General features: G+C 43.4%; 1 protein-coding gene across 9 annotated transcripts in view; it reads left to right on the top strand.

Moving 5' to 3' along the window:
- The window catches only part of zfhx3b (zinc finger homeobox 3b), a 371,071-nt gene extending 353,455 nt beyond the window's left edge, over positions 1-17,616 (top strand). For 5 of the 9 annotated variants that reach the window (XM_088614170.1, XM_088614175.1, XM_088614168.1 and 2 more), the window contains 3 exons: positions 3,784-3,907; positions 4,234-9,813; positions 10,792-17,616. In XM_088614170.1, coding sequence (XP_088470296.1) covers positions 3,784-3,907; positions 4,234-9,813; positions 10,792-12,572 — 7,485 coding nt within the window. In that variant the 3' untranslated portion in view covers positions 12,573-17,616. The remainder of the gene's footprint in view (positions 1-3,783; positions 3,908-4,233; positions 9,814-10,791) is intronic. The other 4 variants (XM_088614174.1, XM_088614173.1, XM_088614177.1 and 1 more) reach the window with 3 other exon arrangements.
- The last annotated feature ends 2,910 nt before the right edge of the window (positions 17,617-20,526 follow it).

Here is a 20,526-nt window from a genome sequence, read left to right as displayed (position 1 = left end):
CTAACACATTTTACGTCTGGCTTATTCTGGTTTATGCTCCCTGAACAACATAATAAGTCTTCAATTCATTAGATGTACACATGCATTTCACATTTTCCCTCTTCAGACTCTTCAGGTCTGTTTATGATCCAGTTTTGTGTTTGTGGCCAAATTTGTGTGCACAAAATGAGTTTTGCATAAACAGGAGAGGGCTCCAAGTTTACAGAATGCAGGAATTTTGTTTGGAGCGTTCAGTGATCCTGGAATGAATTTGTTGAAGTCTTGTTCTCAGAAAAATAACTTGCAGAAATATGTTTATTTCGTTTTTCTTTGGTATTCATGAAATTGTTTCTTATTTTTCTGCAATTCTTGCATCATCTTTCTATTTTTCCTCCTCTTCTGTGCTTTGATTGCGTCTCAAGTTTCTCTAATAAGGAGGCCTTCTTAATTGGAAAAAGAATATATAAATCCAGGCCTGTTTTGCCATTTAATAAATTAATTCACATATACATCTTTCTAGAACCCTCCAGTCTAAATAATGCTGGTACAATTAGTGAGCTTAATCATAACCTTTATTTGATATAGCGCCTTTCAGGACAGCTTTGCTAGTCATCCTACTGTGGCTATACCACAAGCAGAAAAGAAATACACATTAGTATGTAAGGCAGCAATATTTTTTTCTTTTATAGAGGTAATGCACTGAGCTTTTCAAAAAGGCAGGAGAGAGGAGCAGAGCTAATATAATGCGCATTAAAACCAGCTCCTTTTTTTATAACAAGTGGAAATAAATTGAAAGGTACTCTATCCTTTCGCGTGTCTCTAGCAGACGAGCCTAATGAATTCTGAAATAGGTGACTTTTATTTCTTGCCGACTGTGCATAAAGATGTGCTTTCTCTCCCCTCTCTCTCTCTCCCCACCTCTCTCTTGCACGCCTGCTCTCTCACTCCTTCACTCTCTACGTCTCATTTTCTGTCTGTCTGAGATAGGGGTAATGAAAATAATTGTGCTTCATTAATTCTGAGTCTGGCTAGATGATAGCCATTTTGAACTATGTTTGCCAATTAGGCGGTCTAAATTAAAAGTGACCTTGGGATACTCTTGGTGCTTGCCTCTCGTTGCCTAATGAAGCAGTTGTCTAGAAACAGTCCACTTTGTAATGTAAATCACTGGTGTTTTTGTTTTTGTAACTTTCCATGCTAGTTGCATTAATTTACCACTTTTAGTCTGAAAAAAAGAAGCGCTGGCTTTCTTTCCTATATTTTTCCTGATTAGACTAATTGCATGGTGATGGAATAAAGAGCATTTATTGTTTCGCTTAACCCTCAACCTCACCCAACTGCTGTGACAGGAAAGGGGCTCCATCTTCAGAAGCTGGAAGCTACTCGCTGCAGATTTGCAGCCTGGACTTGTGTCTTCCTGGTTTGCTTTGTTTGGTGAGGTGTCCTGGCTGTCAGTTAATTAGCAGGACTCAAGGCAGCTCTGACACAGTGGGAGACGGAGAGTGTTGCTCATTTTTGTGGTTGAAATGGGGGCAGCCCAAACACGAGCCTATAGCCTAGCCCTAAATGCAGGATCCCTGTGTGTAACTATGTCGTAGTACAACCCAGGATGTCCCTTCTTCTCCTAAAAAATAGCCTCAGCATGGCTAGTGCAGTATTTCACCTGTCTGCATATTGCGTAACAACGGAATCACACGACTGGTTTGAATTGCATCTCTGAATAATCTGCGTGAAATAACTGAAAAAGAAATATCATTCAGTATATATGTTGAAAGACAAAATGAAATCTAATTAGTGCCCATTACCAAAAAGGCCTTAACCATTTTCAAGGATTTAGCTTTAGAGAAATATTTGATGCAGGGCATTCTCAGAAAAAAATGACATAGTAAGAAATGTGCTGGAAATTAGACAACATGCTTTGGCTGAATCTGAAAGACGAATCTCAGCCCCTAAGTGGGAAAAGAATAGCTTTTTTTTTTTCTGGGGGAGCACTTGATGTGGATGCTAGAAGAGATCATGATACAAACGAGTGCTATTAAGGAAAAAGTAGCAACAGATCGTGGAAGATGGCATGAGGGAAGGAAGATGGTTGGGGTTTAGATAGCAAGATGGAGTCTCTGTATTTGCTTTCATTTGCAGAGGAAGAGAGGCAGAGAGGGAGAGAAGGGAAAGATGGGAGGGGCGGGGGGGGGGGGGAGGATGATACGGAGAGATGCTGTGAATTGAAATGCAGAGTGGGGAGTGAAGCTGATTATTCTGTTTCAGGAGTTAATTGAAGGAAGGTGAATCCGACAGCGCCTCATCTCCCAGCCTCTTCGAATCTCAATCACTGATTATTGTTAAATAGGAGCCCACTAATGAGAGCTCTTGATGAATTGTTGTCTTTCTTTCTGTGGGGGGGGGGGGGGGTAGAAAGAGGGGAGAGGTGGGGGCGGGGGATAGCAGAGTTGTGGGGGGGGTGGGGGGTGGCTGTGCTGTCATTCACACATGATTGACTTCAACCTTTCGAGTGCAAAGAAAACCTGGCTGTGCTTCTCTCACTTTTCTAATCAATATTCATTGCTCCTTGAAATCTTCCAATTAAAAAAAAAATTGAAAAATGAAATTAGTTACAGCGGCAAAATACATAATACCCACTGTCCTTATTTGTCTGTTTCTCTGGGTTGGTCTCCTCCTCAGTCTTTCTCTCTTTCTGTCCTCAAAAGAGGTTTAACATGAGCAACATTCTGAGTGTCTGCTCGCTCCCACTTGTTTAACGAGCTATATTATTTAAGCATGACTGTCAGATGCTATGTTTAGATGTTACTGAGGTCTCTTTCCTCTTCCCACTCCAGTTTGTCTGGGGGGTGAATTTCGGCACCATGCCTGTACATTATGATGACATGCTTCTGCAGTGCTTCCTTCAACAGGAACGGGATGCACTCTTTACGAGGAAGAATGATTTAATTAGGCACCCTAATAAGCTTTTTCAGTTAGCCAAGATAGGTCTTTCAACCCATCTCACTAATTGGCTGCAGCAGAACTTTCCAGGCGCATGACAAAACACCGGCAATGATCAAAGTGTAAATTCCAAGATGGTAAATACAGTAAAAATAATACGATTATTTTAGTACGCGCGTGTGTTTCTTAAAAGATTTATTCCTAGATAAACCAAACGAGCTTCACATTTTTCAAGTGGTCAAGTGTTGAGAGAAATATCTTGTCAACATCCAGAAACCCACACACCTGCTGTGCAGCCTCAGTCACTAACACTCGAACTGTGCTGTTTCACAGGATACTGGAAAACCCAAAGCTGTCACGAAAAAGAAAAGCTGTACTATTATGAAGAAGAGAAAAGGCCAAGGTCCTGTAGAAAGGAATATAATATAACAGAGTAGGAAAATAAAGATAATTTCTGTATTGAGATTTTTTCATTCATAATTCAATTTACAGATCATATTCTGATATATACCAGTCACAACGTGCTGCTCTTAATAAAATGTTTAGCATCTTGTCAAGGCTTTATTTTGAAAGGAGACTGTAATGAAATGTAAAAATGTATCTCACATAATAAATCCACCAAAGCTGAGGATAAATAGGCTGAGTGTATGGTTGCTCTTTTTTCCTGCTTTGATTGCTTGTTCTTGCAGCATGTCATTACCAAGCAGATGACAGATTTAATTAAGACCTGTTAAAGAAAAAGAAAGAAAAAAAATACCAAACTCGTACACATAATAAATGTCAACAAGAAATTAGCAGGCCCTACTACATTGTTCTACATAGTGTAACAGTTAATATGGGACTCTCTTGTGTTTTGTATTACAGGTGACTGCATCAGAGGTGTTACCAACGAGCATGTTCATACCTGTGACTGGCCCAGAGAGAGAAGGACACACTGCAGCACAGACTGCAGCCAATTCCAGTGCTGATGACACAAAGAAGCTACCAGGTTAGTTCAAGAGACCTCATCTGGGTGTGAAGTATAGGATCTCCTGCTTCGTAGTTATTTAGCAGCTACCCTCATCTTGCTTTGACGTGATATCCTGGCGGGAAATGTATAATGTCAGTTAAAAAAAAATCTTAGCTACAGAAAGAACAAGCCATTTAAAATGTTTTAGACAAAGTTTTAGTCAGTAGAAATTTAAATTCTGTTGCAAGTATCTATTGCAAGAGCACAGCAAGTTCAGATAATGCCACCATCTTGTCAACCCGCTGTGCTCCTGCACTACCTGTGTGGGAACCACTGTAATTCATGTGATTTTTTTTATTGTTTAGCAGAAACCTCAGAGGCTGAACCTGAGAAGGGAGCCCCTCTACCTTCAGAAACTCCTGAAGCCCGTAAGTCACCTCTGGAAGACCAGGCTTCATCAAAGGAAGAAACTGCTGGGTTCCTGTGCTGGAAAAAAGGTTGCAACCAGGTCTTCAAGACCTCCAATGCTCTCCAGATGCATTTCAATGAGGTCCACAACAAGAGGCCACAGCTGCCTGTCTCTGACCGACATGTATACAAGTACCGCTGCAACCAGTGTAGCTTAGCATTCAAGACTGTGGAGAAGCTGCAGTTGCATTCCCAATATCATGTCATTAGAGCAGCCACCATGTGCTGCCTCTGTCAGCGTAACTTTAGAACCCTGCAGGCCTTGAAGAAACACCTAGAGACCAGTCACCTTGAACTGAGTGAGGCTGACATCCAGCAGCTTTATGGGGGCTTGCTTATGAATGGGGACCTGATGGTCATGGGTGATCCTTCATTGGGTGAAGACCAGGGAGCTCTGGGTGAAGATGAAAAGGAAGGAGAGGAGAGTGACCCAGAGGAAAAGCAAAGCCCGGCTGGTAGTGACTCCGGTTCAGTACAGGAGGACTCGGGATCAGAACCTAAGCGGGCCCTGCCTTTTCGGAAGGGCCCCAACTTCACCATGGAGAAGTTTCTGGATCCATCCCGGCCTTTCAAATGCACGGTGTGTAAGGAGTCCTTTACCCAAAAGAACATTCTTCTTGTACACTACAACTCTGTCTCCCACTTGCATAAGGTGAAGAGAGCCCTGCAAGAGTCCACCACTGGTCAGCCTGAGCCCACAAGCAGTCCAGACAACAAGCCTTTCAAGTGCAGCACCTGCAATGTAGCCTATAGTCAGAGCTCCACTCTGGAAATTCACATGCGATCTGTCCTCCACCAGACCAAAGCCCGGGCAGCCAAGCTGGAAGCAGCAGGGGGTAGCAGTAGCACCATTAGTGCAAGTGGTGTTCCTGGAAGTGGTGTTATGTCCTCAGTAGGCACCTCTACACCAAGTCCTAATTCTGCTACCAACACAACAAGCACCACTAGCACCAATTCCTCAGCTGGAGCTCAAACTGTGCAAAGCTTGCTGGGAGGAAATCAGTTACCACAGCCTCATAGCATAGATAACCATGGGAACTCAACCACTGGCCTGCCTTCTCCATCAGACACCAAGGAAGCAAAGAAGAAGAAATTGGCAGACATGCTGTCCTCCAGAGGACAACAACAGCAACTGCAGCAGCAACAGCAGCAGCAACAGCAACAGCTTGCCCAGGCTCAAGCTCAAGCTCAGGCCCAGCTCCAGCAAGAGCTCCAACAACAAGCTGCTCTTCTCCAGTCCCAGCTTTTCAACCCAGCACTTCTCCAGCACTTCCCTATGACCACAGAGGCTCTTCTCCCACTTCAGCAGCAGCAGTTGCTCTTTCCTTTCTATATCCCTGGAGCAGAGTTCCAGCTTAACCCAGAGATCAACCTGCCAGTGAGCAGCTCCACCCTCAGTCTGGCTGGCTCCTCCTCTTCCTCCTCTTCCTTGTTAGAGGACCTGAAGCACTCTGCGCAGCAGGCACAGCAGACCTGCCTGCAACAGCAACTCATGCACCATCAACAACTGCAGCAACAGCAACACCAACAGCAGCACCAACAGCAGTCGCAAGTACAGGGGCAGATGGCTTTGCTTCAACAGAATGCATCCCTGCTCCATCAGGTAGAGAAAAAAACAAAACCCCTTGTTCCAAATGAGAAGGAGAGAGAAGGGCAGAGAGATAAGGAGGCTAATGAGAAGACAGAAGATGCAGGTCTCATTTGCAGAGAGGGAACAATGGATATAATGAAAGCTAAAGATAAGAAAGACCAGCAGACAATGCAAGGTGCTGGGAGCTCCGAGCCTGGATTTCCGCCTCCAAGAATTGCATCAGATGCTCGAGGCAATGCTACCAAGGCACTCCTGGAGAACTTTGGGTTTGAGTTGGTGATCCAATACAATGAGAATAAGCAGAAAGTTCAGAAAAGGCCAGGAGGTGTCGTAGGACAGAGTGGGCAAGGTGGCATCAGCAGACTGGTGGACCCAAGTGAAGGACTGGAAAAGTTGGAGTGTGAGGCTTGTGGCAAACTGTTTTCCAACATCTTGATATTGAAGAGCCATCAAGAGCATGTGCATCAGGCTTTCTTTCCTTTCCGTTCCTTAGAGAGGTTTGCCAAGGAATACCGGGAGCAATATGACAAGCTTTACCCTCTGAGACCCCAGACACCTGAAACAGCTCCCCCACCTCCCCCTCCGCCTCCCCCTCCTCCACCCCCACCTCAGCCAGCTCCTGCACCAAATATCCCTACCTCTGCCCCTCCACTCACGCCTCCTGCTATTCCTACCCCACAGCCTCCTGTTCCCATGGCTCAACTTCCCATGCCGATGGAGCTCCCAATCTTCTCTCCACTGATGATGCAGCCCATGTCTCTCCAGTCTTTGCCCACTCAAATCCCCAGCCAGCTTCCATCTGTGGAGCCGCTGGGCGCTGACCTTGCTCAGCTCTACCAACAGCAGCTCACCCCAGCCATGCTCCAGCAGCAGCAGCAGAATAAAAGGCCCCGGACCCGCATAACAGATGACCAACTGAGAGTCCTGCGGCAGTATTTTGACATCAACAACTCCCCAAATGAAGATCAGATCAAAGAGATGGCTGACAAGTCGGGGCTGCCCCAAAAAGTTATTAAGCACTGGTTCCGTAACACCCTTTTTAAAGAGCGCCAACGCAACAAAGATTCACCTTACAACTTCAACAACCCACCTGTCACTACACTGGAGGATACTAAACTTGATTCTAAACCCCCCTCACCTGAGCCCCCAAAACCAGAGTATTATGGAAGCAAAAGATCTTCAAGAACAAGGTTCACTGACTACCAGCTAAGGGTGCTTCAGGATTTCTTTGATGCTAATGCCTACCCTAAAGATGATGAATTTGAGCAGCTCTCTAACCTGCTGAATCTGCCTACACGAGTTATTGTAGTGTGGTTCCAGAATGCTCGTCAAAAAGCTCGAAAAAACTATGAGAACCAGGGAGATGGAGTCAAGGAGGGTGAGAGGCGAGAGCTCTCCAATGACCGTTATATCCGTACCAGTAATTTGAACTACCAGTGCAAGAAATGCAGCCTGGTCTTCCAGCGCATCTTTGATCTAATCAAGCACCAAAAGAAACTGTGCTACAAGGATGAGGATGAGGAAGGGCAGTATGACAGTCAAAATGAGGACTCCATGGATGCTCTTCATGAATACCACACCCCATCTGGTTCCTCCTGTAACACTCCCATGCCCTCTTCCTCCAGTCTCTGCCCTCTGCCTCCATCAACCTCAGCATTTGCCCATATGACTTCCTCTGAAAAAGAAGAGGCTTCTCCTGTCACCAGACAGAATTCGTTTGATGAGAAGGCAAAACACTTAGGTGAGCCATCATCCCAGCTTCAGCCACAGGACACCCAGGGGCTTTCTAAGCCAGAGACGCCCCAGCAACCACAAGCAGATCAGCAGCAACAGCAACAGCCACAAGAGGAAAAAGCCCAGGTAGCCCCAAAGACTCCCCAGCTTTCCACCCCTTCCCCTTCCCAGCAGCACCAGCAGCAGCTGCAGGGAGGTCCTGCCATATCCCAAGCCAGCCCTACTCCTTCACAAGGTTCCCACATGGCACTCAACCCTCTCCTGGCCTCTACTTCACAGCAGCAGCAGCAACTTGGAACCATGTCCCAACAGATGATCCCTTACCAGTGTGACCAGTGTAAGCTGGCTTTCCCTTCTTTTGAGCACTGGCAGGAACACCAGCAGCTTCACTTCCTCACAGTACAAAACCAGTTTATCCATCCACAGTTCATTGACCGCCCTATGGACATGTCCTTCATGCTGTTTGATCCTAATAATCCCCTTCTTGCCAGCCAGCTTCTGTCAGGAGCTCTACCCCAAATCCCCACCAGCTCTGCCACATCACCGTCCACACCTACTTCTACGATGAACTCCCTGAAGAGAAAAATTGAGGAAAAAGCAGGTGCCAGTCCAGGGGAGAATGACAGTGGAAACAGTGGAGAAGAGCCGCAGAGAGACAAGCGTCTCCGAACTACCATCACACCAGAGCAGCTTGAGATCCTGTACCAGAAGTACCTGCTCGACTCCAACCCCACCCGCAAGATGCTTGATCACATTGCCCATGAGGTGGGTCTCAAGAAGAGGGTGGTACAGGTCTGGTTTCAGAACACAAGGGCCAGAGAAAGGAAAGGTCAGTTCCGAGCTGTGGGCCCTGCTCAAGCACACCGTCGCTGCCCTTTCTGTCGTGCCCTCTTTAAGGCAAAGACAGCCCTGGAGGCACACATCCGGTCACGTCACTGGCACGAAGCAAAGCGTGCTGGTTACAACCTCTCTCTGTCCAGCATGCTACCAGACCAGGAACCTTTCCAACTAAAAATGGATCCCCTGGATGGTTCCAACTTCTCACAACTTCCTCCATCAAACAGCGATGGACATTGTTCCTCTCTGTCACCAGTGAGCAAAACTATGGATCTCTCTCCCCGGGCCCTGTTGAGCCCATCTTCTATCAAGGTTGAGGGCATGGAGGATTTTGAAAGCCCAACCATGTCTTCTGTCAATTTAAGCTATGACCCGAACAAGCTGGACAATGATGACTGTTCCTCTGTAAACACAGCCATCACAGATACAACTACTGGTGATGAGGCCAATGCTGACAATGATAGTGCAGATGCAAAGCACTCTCACAACACTGCCGACCTCCTGCCAAAATCTGCGGGAACTGCTCCTTCTATAGAGAATGATGACCAGATGTCTTCAGGGCTTGTAAGCCCCGCAACTAGTTATTATGCCAAGGATTATGAAAATGAAACAATGGTGGACTACAGCGAGACATCCAGTCTGGCAGATCCCTGCTCTCCAAGCCCTGGGGCTTCAGGAAGCAAGAGTATGGACAGTGGAGACCGGCCAGGCCAAAAGCGCTTCCGTACGCAGATGACTAACCTCCAGCTGAAGGTGCTCAAGTCCTGTTTCAATGACTACAGGACGCCCACCATGCTGGAATGTGAGGTGCTTGGCAATGATATTGGACTTCCAAAGAGGGTCGTGCAGGTATGGTTCCAGAATGCTCGGGCCAAGGAGAAGAAAGCCAAGCTGAGCATGGCCAAGCACTTTGGTATCAACCAAACATCTTATGAGGGACCTAAAACCGAATGCACATTGTGTGGCATTAAGTACAGTGCACGACTCTCAGTGCGAGACCATATCTTTTCCCAGCAACACATCTCCAAGGTGAAGGACACTATTGGGAGCCAGCTGGACAAGGAAAAAGAATACTTTGACCCTGCTACTGTCCGTCAGCTGATGGCTCAACAGGAACTAGACCGCATTAAGAAAGCCAATGAAGTTCTGGGACTAGCACAGCAACAAGCCCTGCAGCAGCAAGGGATGTTTGACAACCCACCCCTGCAGGCTCTGAACCTCTCTTCCGCCTACCCCACATTGCAGGGTATACCCCCAGTCCTGCTGCCAGGGGTGGGCAGTCCCTCTTTACCAGGCTTTGCTTCATCTAACACAGGTATGTCCCCACTGGAAAAAGCAGCTGATCACTGTAGGCAAGGCTTTTTCCAGCTAGCATATCAGGCGTCCCTTGAATTAGTGGTGAAAGCGGAATATTACCATACATTTCACAATAGGGAAGGACACTCCTGGTCCCAGGAACGCTATACAGGTCTGAGAACATTGCCCAGAAATGCATCGTAAATATAGTAGTGTTATAAAGTAGTTCTCAGTTTTCTTCTTAAATCAAAACTCAATTATAATACAATTATAATTGTATTAAAATCAACCACTATTTCTGTGCTGAGAAATAATTGAAATTCAAAATATGGAGATCAAAATTAAGGATACATTTGCATAAGGAAAAGAAATGATCTAAAAATAATATCCTGTTGTTTCAGCTTTTGTTGTTCTGAAGTTCTGAACAAAACTTGGGATCGGACTTTGTAGATTTCTGTCCAAAATAATGAAGCTCATATATTGTAAGATTAGGTTAAAATCATCTTGAAGACAAATGGAGGACAGTGGCAGCCTTCAGTGCTTAATCTGTTTTATTCTTTACTGTTTAACCTGAGGAAGAGCATAGCACCACCATCTCAGAGAAAAAGAAGTTGGAAAATGTTTATTTAAAATTGGAATGTTATGCTATAATCTTAATATCAGCATTTCCTTCAAGAGCCAAACTATATAATAGTGACGGCACATGTAATAGGTTTATTCCATGCTGAAAAGAGAAGATGTTTTGGCTGTGGAGCCTTCTTCGGGTGTGTCACCCGAAGTGTGTCACCCGAAGAAGGCTCCACAGCCAAAACAATGTGTTTTCTTTCTTCTCTTTTCAGCATGGAATAAACCCATTACTTGTTCCTTTGCAGCCGACGCATGCTGACGCAGCTACGCACCTGAGCTATATAATAGTGACTTCCACAGTGCTTTTCAGGACAGCGGCCTACTAATTGTACTTTCTCTGTTGAGCCTCATCACTCTTCTTGTCTTGCAGCTTTAACGCCTCCAAAACCTCCAAACCTTCTGAGTATGCCTGGTGCCAGTGTCCCCTCACCCAGCCTCCCAACATCTGGACTACCCAACAAGCCTCCCTCCTCCTCCCTGGCCTCGCCCAACCCAGCCCAGGCCAGCACCTCTACCCCGCACCCTGCGCCCACCTCAGCAGCCACCCCGCTGGGCCCTCGGCCCGAACCCCCCAAAGAGCGTGACACGGAAAGGGGCAGAGACAAGGAGAAGCCCAAGGAGAAGCCGGAGCAGACCCCTACGCCGTCCTCAGCAACGAGCACCCCAGCTCCCCCCGCTGCTGCTGCCAGCGCTAAGAAAGAGAAGCCGGACACCGCTGTCCCCGCCACTTCCATGCCGACGCCTGGCATGGAGTACGTGGTGGATCCTGCCCAGCTCCAAGCCCTGCAGGCTGCCCTAGCATCAGACCCCACAACTCTGCTCACCAGCCAGTTCCTGCCCTACTTCATGCCAGGCTTCTCGCCATACTATGCCCCCCAGATACCCGGAGCTCTTCAGGGTGGCTACTTACAGCCAATGTATGGTATGGAAGGCCTATTCCCATACAATCCTGCTCTGTCACAAGCTCTGATGGGACTGTCCCCAGGATCCCTGCTCCAGCACTACCAGCAATATCAGCAGAGCCTGCAGGAGGCACTTCAGCAGCAGCAGCGGCAGCTCCAGCAGCAGCAACAGAAGCAGCAGCAGCAGCAGCAGCAGCAGCAACTTCAGCAGCTCCAGCAACCCAAAGTAAGCCAAACTCCAGTTCCCCCTCTACCCCCGGGGGCCCCAGACCACAAAGAACCTGCCAAAGATCCAGCGAAAGCTGAAGAGCAGAAAGGCACTCCCTCCTGCGAGTCCTCTTCCTCCTCCTCTTCTTCTTCCTCTTCCTCCTCTTCCCACCAGAACCCCCCCTCCGAGCAGCACGAGATGGAAAGCAAAAGCGCGGACCCCCTTCTCGACCAGTACATCGTCCCCAAGGTGCAGTACCGGCTGGCGTGCCGTAAGTGTCAGGCCGTCTTCAGCAAAGAAGAGGCAGCCGTCAGCCATCTGAAATCGATCTGCTTTTTCGGTCAGTCTGTGGCGAACCTGCAAGAGATGTTGCTTCGGATCCCCAGCGGCGGCGGCGGCGCAGGGGAGGGCAGTCTCTTCGACTGCCTGGCCTGCGAAACCACGCTGGAAGGGGACGAAGCCCTGAGTCAACACCTGGAGTCAGCCTTGCACAAACACAGAACAATCAAGCGATCAGCCAGAAATGCCAAAGAGCACGCTACTAGTTTATTACCTCACTCTTCAGCCTGCTTCCCCGATCCTAACACCGCATCTACCTCGCAGTCTGCCGCTCACTCTAACAACAGCCCCCCTCCCCCGCCCACGACAACAGCTACCACGCCGTCCTCTTCTGTGTCTTCATCCTCGTGCTCCTCCTCCTCCACCACCCCGCCACACGCCACAACCGCTGGCAAACCCTGGTCCCAGGCCCCTTTCTCCAGAGCTTTAGCTGGGAAGCCCAATGCCACTTCTTCTTCTTCTTCTTTTCCTCCAGTATCCTCACCTTCAACGGTTACCTCAAGTTCATTGAGCACCTCAGGGGTTCAGACCTCGATACCAACAGACGTCTTTACCGACGAGTCTGACTCTGACAGCAGTCAGAAGTCTGCAGACAGGCTGGGCCGGCCAGCAGAGGAGCCACAGCAGCCCAGCTGTCTCAAAGACAGTAGTAGTTGTAGTAGTAATCTCGCTAGCGTAGGGACGGACTCCATCCGATTGTAAAAGAGCTCTCAACGATGGACAATGTTTAAAAAAATTTTAAAAAAACACATACAAAAACAAAAAAAGCAGCGATGTTAAAAAAAGTTTAAAAAATATACAAACCAATTTCAGAAGAAAAAAAATGTGTAAAGACTAACTGCAATTCCAAAGCTTGTAACCAAAAATTAAATGTTAGTGGATTGTTTTCCCATATTAACATGCTGGTTTTCATTTCTTTCAACACAAATATATATATATAAACGGATCACTGCAGTTAAGTTTTTGGATACTGTTAGAAGTGGAATGCTGTATAGCAAAGAACTGCCTCAGATGATATTCAAATAGCCCCCCAAAAACCCCTACCTACAAAATAAATCTTCGCAAGACAGGTTTTGCCTTGGTTACGTTTTTGTCCCCAGTTAATAGCACAGTATAAAAAGCCAGTATGTACTGTATGGGAGAATAGTCTTACATTTACAGTTTTCTTGCTATCTAAGCGTTCAGATACCAATGGCTTGCTAAAATAAAAAAATAATGTAATGTCTATTTTATTCTCAGGTCAACAGCTCACAACCTTTTTTCTGTTACAGAAATTCATTCTTTTCTAATTTTTGTTCCTAACAGGAAAACAAACGTTTTTTTTTTTAATGATTAATTTAACAGGCAGAAAGTATTAAAAAATAGAAAATATTATAAAGGCATAGCTTTCTGGGGATTCAAAAGGGTAGCTGATCTGCTGAGTTTAAGCATTTTAAATAATTTCAGAGGGGAAAATTAGCACTCCCACTTTACCCAGACACAAAGAGTGTTGCGGACTTGTAGGTGAAAAAAAAAAGATTTTTTTAAGAAAAAAAAAACTTTCTGTATTTATGATAGATATGAACATTTTTGGTGTTAAGTAGATTGTTGCATTGGAAATGAATTTAAACAGTATGGTAGATTGAAAAAAAACTTTGTGTACATTTAGCTTTTGTATCGTCCAACTTAAAAGCGCTTCATTTGATGTTGTCTTGGTCATTCCAATAGGCTAGATTTAGGAGCAGTACTGATCTATACTTCATTTCTGTCTTATCCTCAGCTTTTGTTCACCCTACCACCATTCACTGATATGGTGGGATACTTTATTTTGTAGGGACTGAAACAAGTGAAAATTTTCTTCTTTTTTTTTGGTCACTAGAATACTGACAAAAAAGAAAAAGAAATATTGGGGTGAAACTTTGAAGAAACTATTTAATTATTTAATTGTGTTACCTTTGTGCACTTAACACTGTCTGACTTTTGCTCTTCCTCTCTATTCTCTCGTTTTTTTTTTCTTTTCGCTCTGCACTTGTAGAGTTGGAGATGGTTACTCCTCCTCTTGTGCTACAAAAGCAGATCTTTGTTCTTCGTGTAGTGTGGCTGCAGTCTGTTTTGCTTTCATTTTGAACTTTTTTTTTCATTGTCATGGATGAAAATGAAAAAAAAAATAATAATTCTCACGCTTTAAAACAAAAAAAAAGAAAATCCAAAGACAAAACACTTTCACCATTGGTGCATAAAGATGAGAAAAAGAGGCTTCTTTATACTTGAGAATTTGTTGCTGTTTTTAAAGAAGAGAAAACAAAGTTTAAAAATAAAAGAATAAGCATCAGAGTTGCCGTTTTTGCTTCTTTGCAAGCAGACAGGTGGCTTTTTACGTAAAATAACAAGAATACCAAATACCAAAAAAAGGGCCCTTGTCCTAGCATTGTGGAGTAGCACCATAATAGAGCCATTGCAGTTTGTAAGATAGAAGTTAAAAACGCTCTTTGTTAAACTTGGGGCACATGTGTTATGTTAATCTAGACATTTTCATTTCTGTCACACACAAAAGTCCATTTTTTAAGAAAATGTATAAGGTCTGGTCTCTGAAGACATAAGTTTTGCTGCTAATGTAGTTTTTTGAAAAGAAACCTAGATGCATGCTCATTTTGCTTTTTGGCTAAGCTTTAACAAAACAGAAACAATAAACCAATTTTCCCTGCCTCTGCAATTTTTTTTTCTTTTTTTTCCTTGTTGCAAAAACGGAACTTTGAAGACTGTGAATATACGTTCCAAAGGACAGTTTGGCTGACTTTCTATTTTCCTTATGTTTAATTTTATTATTTTTAAACCAATGTTGAAAGCCAATGATCTATATTGTTTGTACAGAACAGTGCATTCCAAAATACCACGTTGAAGAGTTTGTCTTTTTTAAAAAAAAAGCAAGGACTGATTTTTTTTTTGTTATTTGCAAGGTGACTGTAAGCTGTTGTGTAAATTTAGAATCCTGGTTTGCAAAGCATAAGGACTCAAACTCCCTCTTGTCTAGTTCTGGTGTTGGGAGATTAAAATCTCTAGAAACAGAAAGGATGTAGCCCATTGAAAAGATTACCAAGAAGTACAGGTCACCAAAACATTACACACTTGGTACGGATCTCTGTTTTTCCAGTTGACTGTTTTCATGACTCTCAATGCCCAACAAGTTACTGAAGGAAATAGTTGCTGTTTGCAAGTAAGTCTGCCTCCCTCCTTGGAAATAAACAACTAGGGGCTCTTCCGAGGTTTCTGAGCAGTTCTAAGCCATTTTCAAATATGAGCTGTTGACAAAAGACTTCTAAGGAATATTTTGATCCAAAGCATAGAAACTGGTATTTTGAGATGTCCCTGAATGATTTTGGAACATTTAAAGGTGTGTCAACACCTTTTACTCCAAAGAGGTCACTCCCACAGCTGGTGGATGAAAATGTTATGGTTGTGCTCAATGAACTCCCCCACTCTCCTTTACAAATAAGTAGCTTAGAAAAAATAACTACTAAAAATGGGTTTTGCCCCATTTTCTTACTTCCCTCACACCAAAATCACAGCTATGTGGAAATTTGAACAGCTGAAGCGATTGGAAGCAGCATGCCTTTAGTTCTTGAGTGTGTACAGTTCAGCCTGCATTAAGCAACACCACAGTTCAGAATAAGTTTGGAATTAAAAAGAAATAAGACATAAATGTCTCAGAGCAATGTGATTTGGTGTTAACACTTCCAGACGCAAAAGAAATTGGCTAATTTGGTCAGTAGGTTTGCCACCCCTCAGATAATCCAAAATTCTGGTCTCTTAACATATTGTATGTTTGTTTTTTAAAACAAAACCAATGTTGTACAGTTTATTCTTTAATACTTTTTCCTTTTCATAGTTATGTTTTTTCATATAACTATTTGTGTGTAATTTGGTTTCTGTATATTACATTGTTTTTCTCATATAAAATTAACATTTAACACTAGCTTTATATTTGAATTGCTGAAGTTTTCTTTTTTATTCTTTATACTATGACCTGGCCACTTTATGGTGTAATAATGTCTCCTATATTTTTGTGTTTTTAAAAGACTGTTTGAATTCTTGTTTCCAAAGTTTATTCTGTTCTGGGCTCCTTTCTGTGTAGGAAGAGGTCAAGGTCTTTGCACCAGATTCAAGAAGCATGAACTGTGTGTTTCCTGCAAGAGCCCTTTTTCATTTTTTTGTTTGTTTCATAATGTTATTTTATTTTTACAATTGTTTGAGTGTAAAAGGCACCAAAAGTACTGAACCGCGAAGCTGGATTAAAAAAGGAGGTGAAGATTTTAAAAAGAAATAATAATATTGAAAATAATAATAGTAAAGCACTGAGCAGTTTTTATTTTAAATTAAATATATGAATGTGGCCAAAGCTTTATGCAGTTTAAAACAAAAAAAAGGAAATTTTAAGGTTGTGCCCCACAAAAGTGTATATTTTATTGTGGCACGAGACACAAGAAGACAGCTGGATACTTTTGAAAGAAACGTCAACACGCCGACATCCGCGATAATTCATGAACGTTTTACAAGAAAATACAAGGTATTGCTCTAGAGGTAATCTTTTTGCCCACTGTGAAAATAAACATGTATACATATATAGATATATTTAAAAAAACAAGACATCAACCTTTTTGTTTAAGAAAAAAAAAATGAAAAAAAACGAAAAAAAGAACTTTGGGCAGTTTTGGAGAGATCACATGAGGTGAATGAGAAGGCTACTTTGGAATCTGGTGGGCACACCAAACTGGGATGAGAGCCGAACGCAGGTGGTCGTGGCTTCACTTATCAAGGCATTCTTTTCCGGAAGAAAATTAAGAGAATGGAATGGACTGTAAAGCCGAACGGAGACGTAAAACTGAAACGTGGAAAAGCCGAACATTGGTAGTTGGAGCAACAAGCTCTCCACTTCAGCATTGCTTCTGCTTTGCATTTCCTTATTATTTTTCTTGTCTTGCTCCAGAACCGGAGGAACAGTGTCGCTTTTTTTTCCCTTGTTGGCGTCGGACGTTGTTGCTCTTTGTCCAACCCCCTCCTTCACCACCACTTCTTCCACACCGCCTACCCCCTCTCCCTTTCCGTCATCGACGAACGGCGCTCTCCTGTCGCACAGCAAGCTTTCTTCTGGAGTCAACCGATCCCATTGCACCGTTAACTGGTTTCGGAGCAGAAGGGAGGGTTTTGTAGTTTTCGTTCCTAAAGAAAGCTGTTCAGAAACGCGAACCAACCAACCACATGCTCCAATTTCAAAGATGAACTGTTACATGGAGCCCCGATCCTTTTGTGACTCCTGGTGCCACAATGTTTATTTTCTCTCGGTTGTTTATTCTGTACTTTTATTTTTTGGTCTTTTAATTATTCCTCCTCTGAGCCTCACACAGGACGGCTCCGTGGTTCCAGTTGGCCCACCTGAGGGTAGAAAAAAACAGCCTTGCAATGTACAAAAAAGAGCAAGTTAAACCAAAAATGTTGTTCTTGATGTCTTTTCTATACTGTAGTCTTGTTAGCTTTTTTGTTACTGTAATTATATGATGAAGATTTCCAAACTGTACCAAATTACATGGAGACTAACATACAAAAACCACATGGAACTCCAAACTTTTAAAGAAGAGAAACTTTTGTCACAAAAACCTTGTTGTCCTAGTTAAGTTGATTGTAGATGGTAATTGAATATACTCCTTTGAAAATATTTCATCAAGTATGTTTCTTGCTCATTGTGATACATTAAAAAAAGTATGAGCAAAAATGACTTGGTGCCTGTGTTACTTTCTTGCAAATCTCACCTTAACAGGATTTATACTGTATATACCCTTCCTTCTAATAGTTAAACCCCAAAATGCTTTAATGCCTTAAATACCTTAAAGTCAGTCTGTGTCTGTATCCTGGGAACCTCATCTGTGGCTGACAATTGAGTTTAATTTTCAGAATCCCTAAAACTCTGAAGCCTCACTGTTGTATTTGCTGACCTCAGTTATTTTACTTTGAAGAACAGCTGATCAGTATTTACCAGATGCCTTGTTTGATTCACTTTGACCTGCAATACTAAATGAGAATGTAATGAATCTATGCAAATCACCTCCTGGTGATTGACTGCAGGATAGGGAATCCAATGGAAACATTTCTGGCATAATTACCAGAATATTGTATCTTAAAGATGCAAAATCATTGTGATCACTATTCTTCACCTATGTTTTGCAGTTAAAAGTTTTTTAAAAATGTTCATCGAAGAGCCAAGGGAGAAAGAATGTTTCCAATGTAGAAATCTTTGCACAGCCATCTCAGGGTTATCCATATGCCCTTTACTTCTTCACTTCTGACAGTTTTAAGAAGCTGAGGAATGCTTCATGGTAGAAATGGTGGACATGTTTGTGGCCCAGTGCTCAGCACTCCTCCTTGGTGGTCTGACCATAATTTGAGTTATGAGGTTATTGGATAGTTAGCCGTATTTACTAATTGTTTAGACATTTTTTTACAATGTAAATAATCCAAATTACAGAACTTAAAGAGATAAGAAGCATGGAAAAGGGAGAAAAGGCCAACGCTAATTAAAAGCTTGATTAAACAGCTACGTCTCAAGGTTTAAAAACAGTAAAAGAGTTTACAGTTCTCAGAGTGGCTGAAAGCGTGTGTCCCCAAGACGCATGGACCTATAAGAGGGTGCTACTAAAAGGTTTGCCTCAGCAGAGAATAAAGCCCTGCTTTGGCACAATCCATAGGGAATAATGAGAGGTGCTAAGTATTGTGGGGATTTGGTGTGTAAAGCTTTAAGAGTTAAAAGTAAAATTTTGAACTGAATGCGCTGAGTAATGGGGAGTAAGTGAAGATGTGTCAGAATTGGTGTGACGTGGTCATGGAGCCTTGAACGCATTGGAAGTCGAGCAGCTGAGTTTTGGACCCTTTAACGATTGTTCAGAGAGCAGGTAGGCAGACCACTGTAAAGGCTATTGCAGTAATCCAGCCAAGATGCGATGAAGGCATATAATCAGGGTGTAACAACTGAGATGAGATTTAAACCCGACTCCTCAGAGTCCACTAGGGTTCATGTATAATATCTTTCTTAATTCAGTCTTGCTATCACAATAAGGGCCACATCCTCAGTACAGCAGGTGCTTGATCGCTTGTATTGGAGTGTTCAGTTGTAAGGCCTTTTCATTAAAGCCACCAACTTGTTTTCTGTCCACCAGAGGCTCTGTGAGTGACAGCAGCCAGCTCAGCCTGACAGTCTACTGTAATGTAAGTAAAGTGCCAGTTTTCTTCAGAGCACAATTGGGTAGTGGGGATGTAAAAATAGATATCTTCACATTAGAACTGATTGGCAAATTATGCCTTTAATATTGAGTTTATAATTTATGTATCTGCCAGAAGCTGTGTGAGTGTCGTGTTCCAGTATCACATTGAAATACAGTATGTTGAGTACTTGAATTGAAATTATGGTATTTATGGGTATTACTGGGTTGGCAGAGAAGTAATAGTCCATGGCAGAGAAGGGCTCTTGTGTATTACGGAGCTCAGGTGAATAGCGAAGACTAAACATATATGTATTTATATCTACATGTCTTTAATGTGGATGTATGCCAGCAGTTACATCACCCTGCAACTCACAACTAGCAACGCACTGAAGCTCAGCCGGTGTGAGCCTGGTCAGTACTTGGATGGGAGACCTGGGAAAGCTAAGGTTTGCTGCTAAAAGAGGTGTTAGCGGGGCCAGCAGGGGGTGCTCACCCTGCGGACTTTGAGGATCCTAATGACCCCAGTATAATGACAGGGACAAAAAAAGGTACCATCCTTCGGATATGTAAAACCCAAGTCCTGACTCTCCATGGCCATAATAGATCCCAGGGCATTTCTCAATCCCAGGGTATTACTCCGGCGTCTTGGCCAAATTTCCCATTGGCCCTTACCAATCATGGCCTCCTAATAATCCCCATCTATGATCTGGCTTCATCACTCTGCTCTCCTCAGCACTGATAGCTGATGTGTGGGGAAAATACTGGCGCACTGCCGTTGCATCATCCAGGTGGGGCTACACACTGGTGGTGGTGGAGGGGAGTCCCCATTACCTGTAAAGTGCTTTGTGTGGAGTGTCCAGAAAAGTGCAATATAAGTGTAAGCAATTATTATTAAAGAGAACGAGGTGTGATCATTAAGTGTGAGGACAGGTGAATGTCCTTGTTTTGACAGGTCGATACTCCTGTACGGTAAGAAGAAATACTTCCATAAGAGGTGTACCTATCTTCAGTCTTCTGGTTTTAAAGAGCTTGTGTTTAGGGGCAATAGTCATTAAAACAAGAGGAGGCCATTTTTCCCATCAAGCCTGTTTGATAGTAACTAATTGGTCTGAAGATCTCATCCAATCATTTCTTGAATGAAGCCAGGTTATCGGCTTTAACAGTCTGGCTGGGTAGCTGGTTTCAAACTCAAACAAATCCTTATGTTCTATGCAAAAGACTTATGATCTCACATTAATAAGTAATACATATTTATATTAACCCTTTATTATATGCGTCACTGTTGTTTTTCTGTTCTTGAAATGAGTTGTACGAAAATACTATTCCTGGAAAAAAATGAAGAGTAAAAAAGTTTTAAAAATTAATGACTGAAAAAGATGCTCTCTTCTAATGAGCCAAACAGTGTGTTTTAGGAATTAGAAGAATAT

Source organism: Lepisosteus platostomus, chromosome 20 (assembly GCF_059453375.1).
Source record: "Lepisosteus platostomus isolate fLepPlt1 chromosome 20, fLepPlt1.hap1, whole genome shotgun sequence".
Taxonomy (NCBI): Eukaryota; Metazoa; Chordata; class Actinopteri; order Semionotiformes; family Lepisosteidae; genus Lepisosteus; species Lepisosteus platostomus.
The sequence above is the reverse complement of the archived record's forward strand: the minus strand, read 5'-3'. Positions and strand labels throughout refer to the sequence as shown.